The sequence below is a fragment of the Manacus vitellinus genome, unplaced genomic scaffold (genome assembly GCF_001715985.3).
Source record: "Manacus vitellinus isolate BGI_N305 unplaced genomic scaffold, ASM171598v3 scaffold_6_pilon, whole genome shotgun sequence".
NCBI lineage: Eukaryota > Metazoa > Chordata > Aves > Passeriformes > Pipridae > Manacus > Manacus vitellinus.
Genome location: NW_021940750.1, coordinates 16,373,322 through 16,387,860, shown reverse-complemented (window position 1 = coordinate 16,387,860; position 14,539 = coordinate 16,373,322). Strand labels below are relative to the sequence as shown.

Genomic DNA, 14,539 nt, shown 5'->3' with positions numbered 1-14,539 from the left:
TACATATTTAAATACTAAGTAGATGTATGTATTATATTTTTTGTATAATTTACAGAAAAATATGCTAGAAATATCTTGGAAAACTGTTAAGTGGACACATTTTTGAAAGATTTCTTCTGGTGAAGAAGGGCACATCCCAGCCTTTGCAAACAACAAAAAAATACAATGAAAACCCTCTCAGCATACTGTAAAACTTCTTTACCATACATATGATATAAGTAGACCTCCAAATCTGCAAGTTCATTTGCTTTCATACAGCATCTGCTTTTTTGGGTGAGATCAACAGTCCACTCAGCTGAGCCCACCTCCTGCAGTGGTTAGCTGTGAAGGTTTATGGAAAAGTTAAAAACCTTCAAAAATATAGAAGGATATAGAAGCTGCCATCCCAAATTTAAGAAAGCCTGTGGGGACTCTCAGAGTTGGAATTTAATAAGTATTAATTGATGTCTCCCCCATTAATTTGTCTAATTACTTACTGAATTCATTTGTATTTTTTCTATCCACCACATCCTGTAGGAACAAATTTCATTTTTATTATGTAATGCATGAAAACAGTATTCTCTTTTGATGGTTTTAAATCTCCTGCCTGATAATTTCTTTGGGTACCTTTGGTGCGTTAAGAAAAAAGAGTAAATAATTGTACCTCATTTATTTTCATGCAATTTTAAAATAATTTTTAATTGTGTTCCTTTCTGCTTAGAGCTGATGCAGCTCCTGGAATATCCTATAATAGTGAACAATAATATACTGATTATGCATATACTTCCTGAAGATCCTGCAAATACATTTCCATAGCGGTATGAGGATTGTGGTGCTATCATCCAATATGGAAGGCCCTTGTAAGATGGAAATAACTGCTGTACAACTTGTCAGAAAAAAAGGTTTCTTACTCTTTTTCTAAAAGCTATTTTGTTTGAGAACTCTTGAAACAACATACCTGAAAATCAGCTTAAATTACACTCACAATTCCTTGCAGAACTGGAGTCATTAGAGATGCAGAACAACTAGTCATGAAATTAATTAAAAAATCACAAGTTTGTGACTTTCGTATTTCCCTGAACTCTAATTTTTCAAGCAATACCAGCCCGAATCATGAGTTTATGATTAGTGGATATTAGGCATCTAAATAAAACACTGACTGTAATCAGAACACAATGCACTGCAATGCGAGTCAGTGTCTGCTGAGCACTTTTAATTATCTGACTCTATACTTAAGTGCCTAAATAAGAAAAAAAAAAAAAACCTAACCATTTTACCTTTTCTTTTTTTAATGAGGTATTTGCGCCACTTAAATGGTGTTTGACAGTTCTTTCAGCACCTACATGCATTGGAAACATCAGATTTCCAATTTCTGAATATTACTTATTTTCCTACTAAAACTGAATATTCCTGAGAATTCAGTTGAAGAATTTACTCATGTTATAGTTCGAATGTATGTTTCAGAAGCAGGGATGTCTCTTTATCAAAGATGTGCAAAAGTGCTTTACCCACTGGTAATCTGTGGCACAGAAGAACAAGATTAATAGATTGACAGATGGTTGGTAGAAAATATGCCACCATGCTATAAAGGCCTAAACCTGTTACTGTGGTGTACACATTTCCCAATATAAAGTTATAAATCTCAGATTTCTAGCTTTTATAGGACTGAATTCTCCCATCTCAAAATGTGAATTCTACTAATTACTTGTAGAATACTTATTTTAAACAATCGGGGCAAGCTGATTTACTAATATTCTAGTTACCTACAAAAGCAAAGAAATTAAGAATATTGGATATGCCACCATCAGGTCAAATGCAATTACACAAGAGATATGACGGAGTTTCCATGATCATATGTTGAATTACAGAGCCATGTGATAAACTGGCACTTTGAAGACCTCACTGGCATTCGAAATCAATTGGGGGTTTGTAAATATCAACCATTAAAAAAAATCAGATCAGCAGAGATATATTACCAACTTTTTACCTGCTATGAAATTCTCTCACCCAACTCTAAAATGGCACCAGTCTGAAATACAGAGTCATAGATAGTTGAGGACCAGAAGTATCTTTGGGCTGCATGGATAAATGCAGAAAGGTTGTATATTCCCAAAAGAAAATATTTCCAACTTCTTACTGGGTAACGCAGTACCACCATCCAGCCTTGAAAGTTCACGAGATATAATAGTTAAAATGCTTAAGCAAATCCAAAAAACATCAATTTCCCCTCTCTCTGTATTTATACATTTGAACAATTTAAAACTGAACTAACCAGAAAAAGAATACAGAAGAAATCCAAAGAATTAGTTCTTTTAAAACATAAATATATATGTAGATGTATATACAAAAATTTGTGGCATTGAACCAGCAAGTTTATGTAATTTTTCCTCTAAAATAATACAGCATAACAGAGAAAAAGATTCAAAGTATCTGTGACTTTAAGACTTGTCAGTCACTGAAACTGACTGCTCACAGGATGCTACTAAAAAACATTAATGCAGTCACAGTATTTTATACCCAATTCAGACCCTATGCTTTGAGTTAATTCTAACACCAGTTACACAATCTTATAACACGGTAATCCTGATATTTTCTACCTTGAATAATTGAAGTCAGTTTTTCACTGTAGGATGAGTTGTGGAGAGTAGTTATGCATAATTAAGCATCCATATTTGGGTTAAAAATAATACTGGGAAATATATGCTTAATTAATGTTGCTTTCATTGTCTTTTTTTTGTTTAATATAATTTATTTTCCTATGCTCATGCCAACAATAAAAAGTAAATTTCATTTCTCATCTTAAAATTTGCTGGGTATCCTGGAAAGGTCAAAGAAACTAAATGTGTCTGCAGATGAGCAAGGAGTTGCAGAACAGAAATATGCGTCTTAATGTATGTTGAATCCAGTTGAGGTGGATGGTGATTGAAACTTGCTACTATAGGACTGTGGTTGAACAAGCTACAAGAAAGGTTCTAGTAGGTTTCATTATCATACACACTAAAAATTCATATATAATAGACACCACCAACATCAGCAGGAAATATTTTATATCTGTAAGTTTCAGTGCAGAGTATAGGACTAAAAGAACAAGAATGCTGAGCTACTCTTTCTGCTTTAGGTGGTTCACTTTCTGGAGCAAAAATAAACTGCACTGAAAGAGGCTGCACAGCCTGTTCTATAATTATCCCTACTACACGTGAAGAATGTTAGTAGTAAGCACCTTTACTTTCCAAACTCCTCCAGAGGGAGAGCTCAGGCTTACTATGGTTTAACTCAGATTGTGAAATAGGGAGATAAGGCTGCCTTAGTTTGTGGAGTCAGTTTTGCAGACTCTTGAGGATGGAGTAGAGCCCTCTGCTGAAAGACTTAAATGTATTTCTTTTTTTCTTTCTATACACTTTAAGAGTCTACCACTGCAGGTGACCACCCAGGTCATTCTCAAGAATATAACACAACATTTATCTGAATTTTGACTAAACTTGACTGGGTTTGGAATTTTTTTACTAAGATCTGCTCAACAATAAGGATTTTACCAGCTTTGTTTTGTCATATTATCCAGGCTGTGTGTACTGCCCTGATGGCTGCCATTGTAACTACGGCTGGTCCTCAAGAACATTATGAGGAATACAGAATGTGGGGCATATTACCTATCTTCAATTACAGTTCAAGAAAACTCTAGACTTGTGTTCACCATTTATGTGATTATTTTAGATCCTACAGATAATTGCTCCATGTCACAAATCAGAAATGCAGTGCAACCGAGAAGCTCAAAAACATGAACACCTTAAGTATGAGGATGGTGCATCACATTACAGACTCTAAAATCAAACATCCATTCACTTAAAAAACAAATATTTTAAGGAAACACCAAAGTGAGCAGTCTTCAGTGTTGCAATATGAATAAAACAAGATGACTGACAGAAACTAATGCAAACCATAAAGACTGCAGTGTCATATGCTATATGAAAGAGGTCCAATATCAAAGCAAAAATTACTTGTGATAGATAACAAATAAAATCAATCTGTAAAGGTTCAGAAATATGTCACTAAATAATTTGTAAGGGATAGATTGTGTAATAAGTGTTCAGCACTTTACAATATGTAGTGTGCCCTCTTCAGCCAATTAAGCTAATCATCTCTCAGTACTTTGCTGTTCTAGACACTCCTGATGAAATTCTAAATTTTATGCAAGATTTTTATTTAGATCTCACCTTAGAAAATAATGGCTTCTGATGAAATAAGAAACTTTTAGAAACCGAGTTTTGTTTAGTGACGATATCTAACAAATAACTGAACAATGACAGACTCATTTTTTACCCCTGAGGGATGGGGTTTTGTGTGGTTTTTTAAGCTTAGAACAAGTGTCATTCCCTGGATTGAAAAAATATTGCACCAGTGAAGTGAATATAGAAAAGTGAAAGACAGATACCATGACTAGCATTATGAAAAAGTGTTTTCTTTTCCAGAAAGCATCACAGAAACAGATAAATAGAGAAAAAGGATAAAGATACAAGATCAGAAGCAATATAGTATTTTTTAAGAATGTACTTTTCCAAGTTCATTATAAAGAAGGAAACCAAGAGGATATTGGGAAAAAATCCTAAATAGCACTTTAAGCATGCTCTTTACCTCCTAAGAAACAAGCTTGTGGAAAAGAGAGAAGTGCCTTTCTTTTTCTTTCGTGGTTTTTTTTTTTTTCCAAGTGAGCTGTCTCACCAATGCAGATTTTCCCAAGTCCTTACAACTCTAATTAAAATGTGGTAATTGGTTATGTTACCTCAATTACCATGATACATGGACATTGATGCAAAGCGACACCAATTGAATCCCTTGGGTATTATACCCCAAGGCCATCCCATTTATTGTGGCCTTATTATTTTCAATTATGTGGCTGGATGTACAGCATACTTTCAAGCCAATACAGATGGGGGGTTTGCTGGACATACAGTATGGTATGATGACTTAGAAGAACAAGAGAAATAATTTGCTTTTTTTTCATGAAGAATAGTAGTGAACTTAGCGATCAGACAAATGAATATTTCAGACATTCAGGACAATGTGAGAATTACAGCACCTTAACCCAAATTGCCTTACCTCAAAATCTCCATCTTAAAAGCATGAATAATACTGTTCCTTCAATAATTAGCTCTCTCTGTTGAATAAGATATTGTCTGTTCCATAAAACAGATAAGTTTCTCATTCAATGAATGAGCAGCCTGGAGAAAAAGCAGTTTCTCCACTCACCAAAAAGGCAGGAATATTGAATTGCAACTTAAGTAAAATCCATTAGAAACCACAGTTTTGTTTCTCTAACAGTCACAGCAGTACAATAGTTTTGTATACTCCAGTATTGGTAAAGCCATCCCAGAAAAGTGAATTTCCATGGTCATCTCATTGTAGCTTTCTATACAGAAACATATCTGACCTGCACAGAACATATACAAACTGTGAACATCTGTAGCAGCTGGAATAAACCACTGAGGCTAAACATATAATTTACATATACACAGGGCATACCACAGGCTGAGCAAAAGATAAAAAAATAAATGCAGAAAACAAATATTCCCACTTTGACGTAACAATTGTAAACTTATGGGCGTGACCATAACTGAGTCTGTCCCAAATCCTTTTTAACTGTTCAGTCTTTCAAGTAGATTAGACCTTCTAAAGGAAAGTGCACAGTGAGTTAAAGCTTCTCCAGCTCTTGAGCAGGAATTTTAGATGGCAATTTTGAGTTTAGTTGACTATAAGATTGTTGCTATTGTTATTGCAATCGCCAGACAGACTCTTTTTCCTTTGAAGTTGATTGCTAGCAGGATCTTGTTAGGCAAGCTATACTTCATCTGTGTAATTCCAGTTAAAATTTAGGTGATATGTAACATTATATCAGCAAAATATGGAATTATAAATCTGGATGAAAAGAATTTTTAACAAAAAACCAAACCAAAACAAAGAAACCCACCAAACCCAAACAAACAGATGGGGGAGATAAAAACCTCTTTTGCTGTAACATATTAGGACTGCTTCCAGTATTCTATATTTTTGATTCTATGAATACTTCACTCCATATAGTTAGATTAACCTACTGAATCTAACCATCTTTCATCCTTCTGGAGTGATTCTTATTGATAATTTCACATTCTAGACAGAACTTTTTGTTTATGAGAAAGACAACTTTTAGCAAATTTTAGGTGCTTGAAGTACATCTTAATATCTTGTTATTTGTAAAATTATCATGCCCACTATTGCAAAAGGTGTACCTTTTTTGGGTACCTTATTTACTGTCAGCAAGTCAGATGCCTTGAATGAGCCAGATGCCATCAGGGTATAAAAACATCTCATTTGTTTTCATAAATTACACTATTTTGTGGGCAACCACACATAAAGACTTGTTACCAAGAGATACATTTTGTGTGCCAAGACTGGCACACCATCAAATACAGAGAGATAGGGAAGGAGAAGAAATGGTTCTGATACCTACCCAAGAAATGACTGCACAGGACCTGAGTGAAAAGGAGGGTTAGAACATGCCAAGTAGGGCCAGGGAAGTCGAAGAAACATGAATCCTACAGTGGCTGGGTCACATTTAAATGTTGAGAATACAGAGAGTTTTATTAACAAAAGAAGCTTGTTTATACTGACATACTTCAAAAAATCATAGTGTTATAAAGCAGCCTAGGATGAGAGGTTCCGAAACAAAACAGCCCACAATGAAAATTAGATGAGCATCATGATATCTCTAAATGGCTGCTACTTCTCAGCAGAAAGAATGATACACACCCGGCCAGTGAAATTCCAAGCTCTAATTAGCTCATAACAGTTTATTTACAGTAACTGCAAGTACAACTAGTAAACTGCTTTCCACACAGCAGGTGTCCCCATGCAAAAGAGGATAATAGGATTTCACTACAGTAACTTGGATCTTTGTTCTGCACTTTCTAAGATATCTCACAAATGCAACTTCTTTCTGTTCCTAGTCAAATAGAAGATATATATTTACTACAACAAAATGATGTTTTGCAGATTAAAAAGGCAGTCCCTCATCTTTTGGTACTTTACACAGTTGGAACCTAGTCCAATCTCTCTTGGGCTCTTACAGACCCAACAGATTGCTTACCCAACAGATACTCAGACTCTAATAAATAAAATTCAGGATTCTGATAGCTACTTTTTGTTTCTTTGTTGGTAATACTGCACACACTTATTTCTGAAGCTCCAAAATTCAATGGGTTTTTCAACTGCTGGTCAGATCATTAAACATTTTGTGTAACACTTTCCAAGTTTACTAGAGCTATTGCTGCAATAAATTAGTAATATGACTAAAAATATACCAAAAATGGAACTACCATAAAAATATCACCAGTGTTTCTCAAGAGAATAAAAAATGTTTCCTACTATATTTTCTTTCTTTATCAATCTTTTCTATTCCTGTCTCATATTTATCTTCTAACCCATTCACTTGCCCAACCTATTTAATTAATGAGTTCTCTTACTTCTGTTCACATTGCTTGCTCTCTCAGACTCATTACCGTCAAAACTCTCTGCAGTTTTTGAGATGGCATTTTTCTTCTTTCATTTCTTGACTTTCCTCTGATTTAAATGTAATGTATTGTCTAAAACTCCTACCCACATTTTCTCTAAAGCTCTGGATCCTCAGTAATTCTGTTTTTTCTTTTAATTCCACTAAAATTTTTCTAACATTTTCTCACAATCTTTGTTTTACCAGCTTTGTTTTACTTTTGACTCCACTTGAATAGACTCTCAACAAATTAATTCCTTTGATTTTTTTGCTCTCTAGATTATTTTTTATCTATCTTTATCCCTCTACTCAGGGCTGCTCTCAACCCTCTCTGCCCAGCCTGTATTTGTGTTTCGGATTGCCCCAACCCACCTGCAGGACCTTGCATTTGACCCTTTTGGATTTCATGAGGTTCACAAAGACCCACCTATCAAGCCTGTCAAGGTCCCTCTGGATGACAGCCCTTCTCTATAGCATGTCAACTGCACCATACAGCTTAATGTCACTGGCAAACTTGCTGAGGGTGCACTCAGTTCCCCTGTCCACATCACTGACAAAGATGTTTCCAGGAGGATCTGCTCCATGATCTTGCCAGGCACAGAGATAACACTGACTAGCCTATATTTCCCCAGGTCTTCTTTTTTCCCTTTATAAAAATGGAGGTTCTGTTTCTCCTTTTTCTGTCAGGAGGAACTTCACTGGACTGCCACAATTTCTCAAATATGATGAATAGTGGCTTAGCCACTACATCTGCCAGTTCCCTGAAGACCCCCAGATGCATCTCAGCAGATCCCATGGACTTGTGTACTTTCAAGTGCCTTAGATGGCCTTGAATCTAATCTTCTTCTACAGTACAAGGTTCTCATTCTCCCAGTCTCTGCTTTTGACTTCTGTATCTAGAGCAATGTGGCTGGAACACTTGTCAGTGTTGACTAAGTCAAAATAGTCGTTGAGTACCTCAACCTTCTCCATGTCCCAAGTACTCAGGTGTCTCATTTCCTTCTGGAGAGGGACTAAATTTTCCCCAGCCTTTCTTTTATCACAAATGTACCTATAGAAGCTTTTCTTTGTGGCCCCCCATGTCCCTGGCCACATTTAATGCTCAGACAATTTCTATGTACACCTCAGGGGCTACCTGTTCTTGCTTCCACCCTCTAAGGTTTTTTTTGTTAATTGTTTTTCATTCATCTTCTGTTTTTCACTAGACTCGAACAGCCTTTTACCTTACCTGCTTCGCTTTCTCCATTTTAGATGATAATATACATTCCATTTCCCCTTTTTAAATGATAATATACTGCAGTTCCCATCTATGGACAGAGGGCTCAAACAAACTCCTTTCATCTAACCCCACTCTTCTTAGTGTCCACTAACATAAACTAAGCACAAACAAAATGGAATTCTTGCTTTTCTCTCCCCAGATTTCTTTTCTTCATGCTTTTTCAGTATGACTGTTCTCTGTCTGGTAATCTGCATCAGCTGTGACATATACAGCTTTTACTAGCTCTTTGAGAGAAATCTTAGCATCACTAAGATTTGACATTTTTCTACAGGTCATATAGTGCAAGCCCTTAGATGATTTTGGTTGTTTCCAATGGCATTCCTCTTCAGTCAACACTTGCCTGTCTGCACACAGATGTATAAGGAAAGGCAGAAAATTAATGATTTCTCTATACCCTTGTACACTTGCATGTAGCTTCATCATTTTTACACTACTTCCAACCAGGTCAAATTTTTGATGGCATAACTGACTCTCCTCAATTATCTACACTTTTTATATTGTCAGTTGACTAATCCTATGCTTATAAAACCAATGTTGGCACTACATCTGCTTTTCAGTGATGTCTCCCTTCCATGTTGACTCATACAGAGACATGCCCCTTTTGACTTGTCCTGATAGTCTATTCACACCTCTTCCTTCATTAAGCCCCACTTCTATCTCAATACCTAAAGCAAAACAGCCGATAAATCAAATGGATAGAGGACCACTTCTATGTTATAACTTTTGATAAAGGCAGGCAAGCATTCTCCTAGCTAACTCACCATTTCTTGGCCCCTTTAGATTAATAGTATTTACACCCAGGAACTGCTAGTGTTTCTGAACAATGCCTTATATATCTTCATACTACAGTACCATAACTGAACCAGAGAATTACAGCTTCTCTTATTTTTTTAAAGGAACTTTAACAAAAAGGAAGTCAAAAGTAGTATTTCACAATTAGTCAGATAACTATTAGGAAGGATGTAAGTGTCAAGCATTTTTTCCTTTGCTCTGCTTGGTATAAACCTAAAAAATTATGTCACTTCTTCTCAAATCTCATCAAGGCTCTTCACTATATGAACTACATAGGATTATCATTGCTGTCAATGTAGCTGCAGTATACAGACTTCAGCAGTATGATAGTAGCACAAAACACGCTGAGCCAATTCATCCATTACAGTCCATGGTGTTAGAGTAGGGATTATTTTGTTCCTCCTGCTTTGTAATATAGTTTTATGCGGTAGAAAACCAATCTAATTCATGCCACTTAATGGATGGTTTAAACAGAGTGCTATTTTGCCTCTTAGGAATCATTTCCCCGAGATAAAAGCAAATTATTGCATTTTACTTATATTCAAATAACACAGGATTGTATATTAATCACATACCCATGGCATTCTATGTGAAATGCACATCTACTGCTGGGATGTTAATTAAAACCAGTCTTAGCTACACAGGAAATACTTTTTCTAAAATATATTTTCAATCAGTAAAATTTTACCTGGGCCCAGTTCTGTTAGGTCCTGAGCAACATAGCACCAAGAGAAGATTGTTTTTATTGCTTGATGGGATCAGACATGATGAGATTAAATATCCAGCAAATAGATTATGTATATTGTGAGTTTATATTACTAATCAATTTTGTCCATAGAATACAATGCTTTGTGAAAAACTGAAGATTCACTTGTTGGCAGTAAAGACTAGGAATGGCATCTTCAGTCAGAAGAAAATGCTTGGAAATGGATGTGTTTGTCTTGTGCTGAAAAAGTGCCTCTCACGAAGAATGAAACACTGCACTTTTAAAGCAAGCATTACTCACCGAGTCTTTTTCTAATCGCTTCTGTAGCCTTGTTTGCCACTGGACAGCTTGCATAACAATAGCTTCCCACCTTCTCTCGAGGTTTACAATTATCAACTGCATGGACTGGTGATCTGCATTTAGGTTGCAGGTCTCCTGATCATCCAAGAGGTGCTGGCATAATCGCAGCACAGAGGCTACCCCACGACGTCTCTGTTTGATCTCACAGCATAAAGACTGCAGGATAGACAAACAACAGATGTCAGTGTGGAATTCTCTGCAAATTGAAACATTAAGTATTATCTGATATTTAATGGTGCCCAATCTCTGTCTTACAATACTTTTTTCAGCTCTTCCATAAATTCCCATACTTTAGTGTCAAAGCTTAGTGTTTTATTTTCAGATAAATACAGTCTTAATAGCACAGAAGGCGTAACGTTATGTTCAGTCTTCTTCAAACAAATGCCATATATAACTAACTGTCTCAATAATGCTGAAGGTTTAATGATGTAAACTGGTTTATTCTTAATTTCTTTTTCATTCAATTGGGACACATCTGAAATGAGTTACCTTGACAGTAACCAACTTCAGAAATTCTACAGAGTAAAAAATCATAGTCATGCAATGTGAATATGTGTATTTTTAGAAAAAAAAAAACAATAGAAATTATGGGTCCTATACAGCCTGTCACAGGAGAAACATTAAGAAAGCAGAAAATTCAGTATAGAATTTTTTACAGATGTTTTTTGTTATCATAACATATTTCCAGAGTAGTTTCATATTTGGGTAAATATAGGAATACTGTGATAACTGTATCATCCTTGAAGATGAGTAATTCACTGTATTTATTTCATCATACTGATTCCAGTGCTACTGAGAATGCAGTTTGACATAAGCTGGTTGATAGGAGACAATCACTAAGTCCTAATATTGAAACGATGTGAGCCAGGATCTGTTGGTTCTACTCCAGAAACCCAAGAAACCTCACTGAGAATCTTATTGAACAGTAGTAAAAATTATGCATCCTACACGGCAGACAGAACTAGAGAGAGATGTACTACCCGAAAGCAGTTAATAGCATGGGGTACTTTCAAGCATGGTTTTATCCATGACTATATTCCAATGTCATTCAACATCAAATCACAATTTTATTCTCTCATAATGTATTTTAATAACAAAATCTATGAAGTTGGGGTATAGAAGGCACAAATGCATCCAAGGATTATGGCTTCAGCCCAGTTTCTGAGACCCTATACTTTTATAGCATTGCATGACTCCAGTATTCAACTATTATCAAAGGGTTGTGCTACTCCTGAATTTAACAGGACTGTGCTCTACACGTGGGAGCTTTCCAGATAATTTAAATTGTAACTTGCCAACATCTGTTTCCCTCTGTGGGATGCCACAGATGAAAGTGCATGACCCCATGAGAAAATCTGAACTATCATCTTTTCTGAAGGCAGAGTGTTTGCCTTTAAACTTCCAGTTAATGATAATAAGCAAACGAAAAAAGCCACTACATCTCTCAAAGCTGTTCACAAGCATTAACTGATAAAAAATCAGGATCTACCTTCCTGAATTTTATTAGCAAAACAACATTCTATAGAAAGCGAATTCTAGTTCCAGATTTTCATGTCACTGTTTCTTTAGAAAATGGAATTTATACTTAGAAATGTTGTAACTCAAAGGAGTATTTTGCTGCTGTGTTTGATCAATAATATTAAGCTGCAAGTCTGAAGAAAAACAGTGGTATGCACATATAAAAACATATGCCTTTTCTTTGCCTACGGATAGTGTGCAAAAGAATTTTTTTTTTTAAAGCCTTCAAGAGAAATGATGATTATGCCCACAAACATAGCTGAATTACTAGTCTATTTTCACTGGCACAACTGGGCCATCCTAACAGTTAACAGATTGCTTATTAATCAACAAGGGTAAACAAGGCAATGAAATCTCATTTAAAGCAGAAGTTTTAATTCCTAAAAGTATTTCTGTTCAAAGCATTATTCCCGATAAGCCTTCATTAGAAGACATCTTAAAATGATTAAGTACATTTGATTGTAAAGTAAACTGAGTAGTATATTAGCAGGTGGACATTTCATACAGATGTTCCACTTACTGATATAATGCATTCTATAGCTATTTAAATTACCCTAACTCTATAATAGCTAGAAGTCTATTACTTCTATAATAAGAGAACCCTGTATCTTTAATATTTCTGAATTTTAAATAATGTGAATGACGAATTCCCAAACCTCTATTTATGACAAAATATGACCAGGAATTTTATTATTCAATTTATACCAGAGCTGCATTTTCACTAACGTTTCCTGAACTTGCCCTTATTTATTTTCCTAGAGTTCATTGCTACTTTCCTTCATAGTTCTTGATGTAACCACCATGTCTGGCACATTTCCTTTTTAATGCTGTTCATTAGTCTAATGTCACATCAGAAGAAATCCAAACAAAACCAAACCAAAAAATCTACCTAAAGTCAGGGTTCTTATTTTACATTTTATAACAGCTAGGCAATTCAGTTTTTTGGAAGTGATGGTATGTTATTTAGGTCTGCATTAACTTCATAGAAGTCAATACAGCTCAGAATCTGGCCCTAAAATATTAACTTGCGTTGATCTAACTGATTAAGTCATCCCTTACAAATATTGTTCTTTTTTGATACAATGCCATTTAATATGATGAGGTAAGGAGAATTGCACTCATAATTGCACTTATACGGGAGTTTAAGTGAGGCCTTTAAAAGTGTTATCTGAAAGCAGAGCTACGGTATCCAAGTAATTTCTAATTTATATCAATTTTACACCACTGTAATAACAGTAGCTTTACTGAAGCTATTTCTGATTTACATGGCTGTGACAGTACAATTAGGCCTATGGCACTTTTGTTTCAATTTTATTACATGATATTATGGTTAATATTAAACAGGAGAAGAACAAAGTGCTTGTATCTAACAGTGTGGTGAAAGAGTTGGTTATAGCAACAATACTTTAAAAGCTAGAGAACTTAATCATGTAAAGATATCTTTAAGACCTATATAATAGCACTAGCAATAATGAATTTAAGCAGTATTAGGGTCTTGTGTTCAGTGTCCTAAAGCAACACAATAATTGCCTATATCCTATGACATGATATATCACAGTATATCATGGTATATCCATCCATGTTTTGCTGTTGTTAAAATGGCATGCTTGTATATAAACCTGTCAATATGGCAATTGCACGTGCAAAGTATGCTTCCAGGACTTCCAGTTACTTTAATTATTTGCAAGGTACATTCTACATTGTCCACAGCTGCTGCTATAGTAAGCTACTGGGCACTTGAAGGTTCAGAAAATCTGGTAATGATCTAACAGTAAACTTAGGAGCATCTCTTAGGCTCACTCAGTTTCCTGTGTGCTCAAAAGATTTGCTGAAAAATAGATTAAGAGATCAGACACTTTCAGTTGTGTTTCCTCATACTATCATGTGTCCACTGAGCTGTGGTAAATGTAAACACAATCCAAGTCTTTGCAAATGTGAGAGAAACATTCACTTAAACCATTTGCAGTGAGACTTAAATAAATGTATTTGGCTTTTTTGCTGCAGGCTAAGAGTATACACAGTAACTGCAGATGCTGTGTATGAACTTGACTTTGTGTCTGAGTCATTTGCTTCACAACAGACACTCTGATAACATTGAGGTGTTAGTCATTATAATGTTATTATGGTCATGGCTTCCCATACAGAGGATTCCTGTCCATGCTGCTAGAATCTTGGAAGATTTTTCTTCCCTCTGCTTACTCCTATTTTCAGTGCTTTGAAGTTATCATCCACATAGCTAAAAAGGGCTAGCTGAAACTACTTTTGCAGCTTGTTAATACCATGCCTTAAATCATCTGGAAAAGCCCCTGCTGGGTCAAATGACATCAAACATGCTTTCAAAGCCATAGGCTAATGGCACTATCTATGGGAATGGAAGTGGCCATGA

General features: G+C 35.5%; 1 protein-coding gene across 9 annotated transcripts in view; it reads right to left on the bottom strand.

The window, feature by feature from the left end:
- Positions 1-14,539, bottom strand: part of AKAP6 (A-kinase anchoring protein 6) — a 274,096-nt gene that overhangs the window by 19,107 nt on the left and 240,450 nt on the right. For all 9 annotated transcript variants that reach the window (XM_018082582.2, XM_018082580.2, XM_018082581.2 and 6 more), the window contains one exon: positions 10,576-10,791. In XM_018082582.2, coding sequence (XP_017938071.2) covers positions 10,576-10,791 — 216 coding nt within the window. The remainder of the gene's footprint in view (positions 1-10,575; positions 10,792-14,539) is intronic.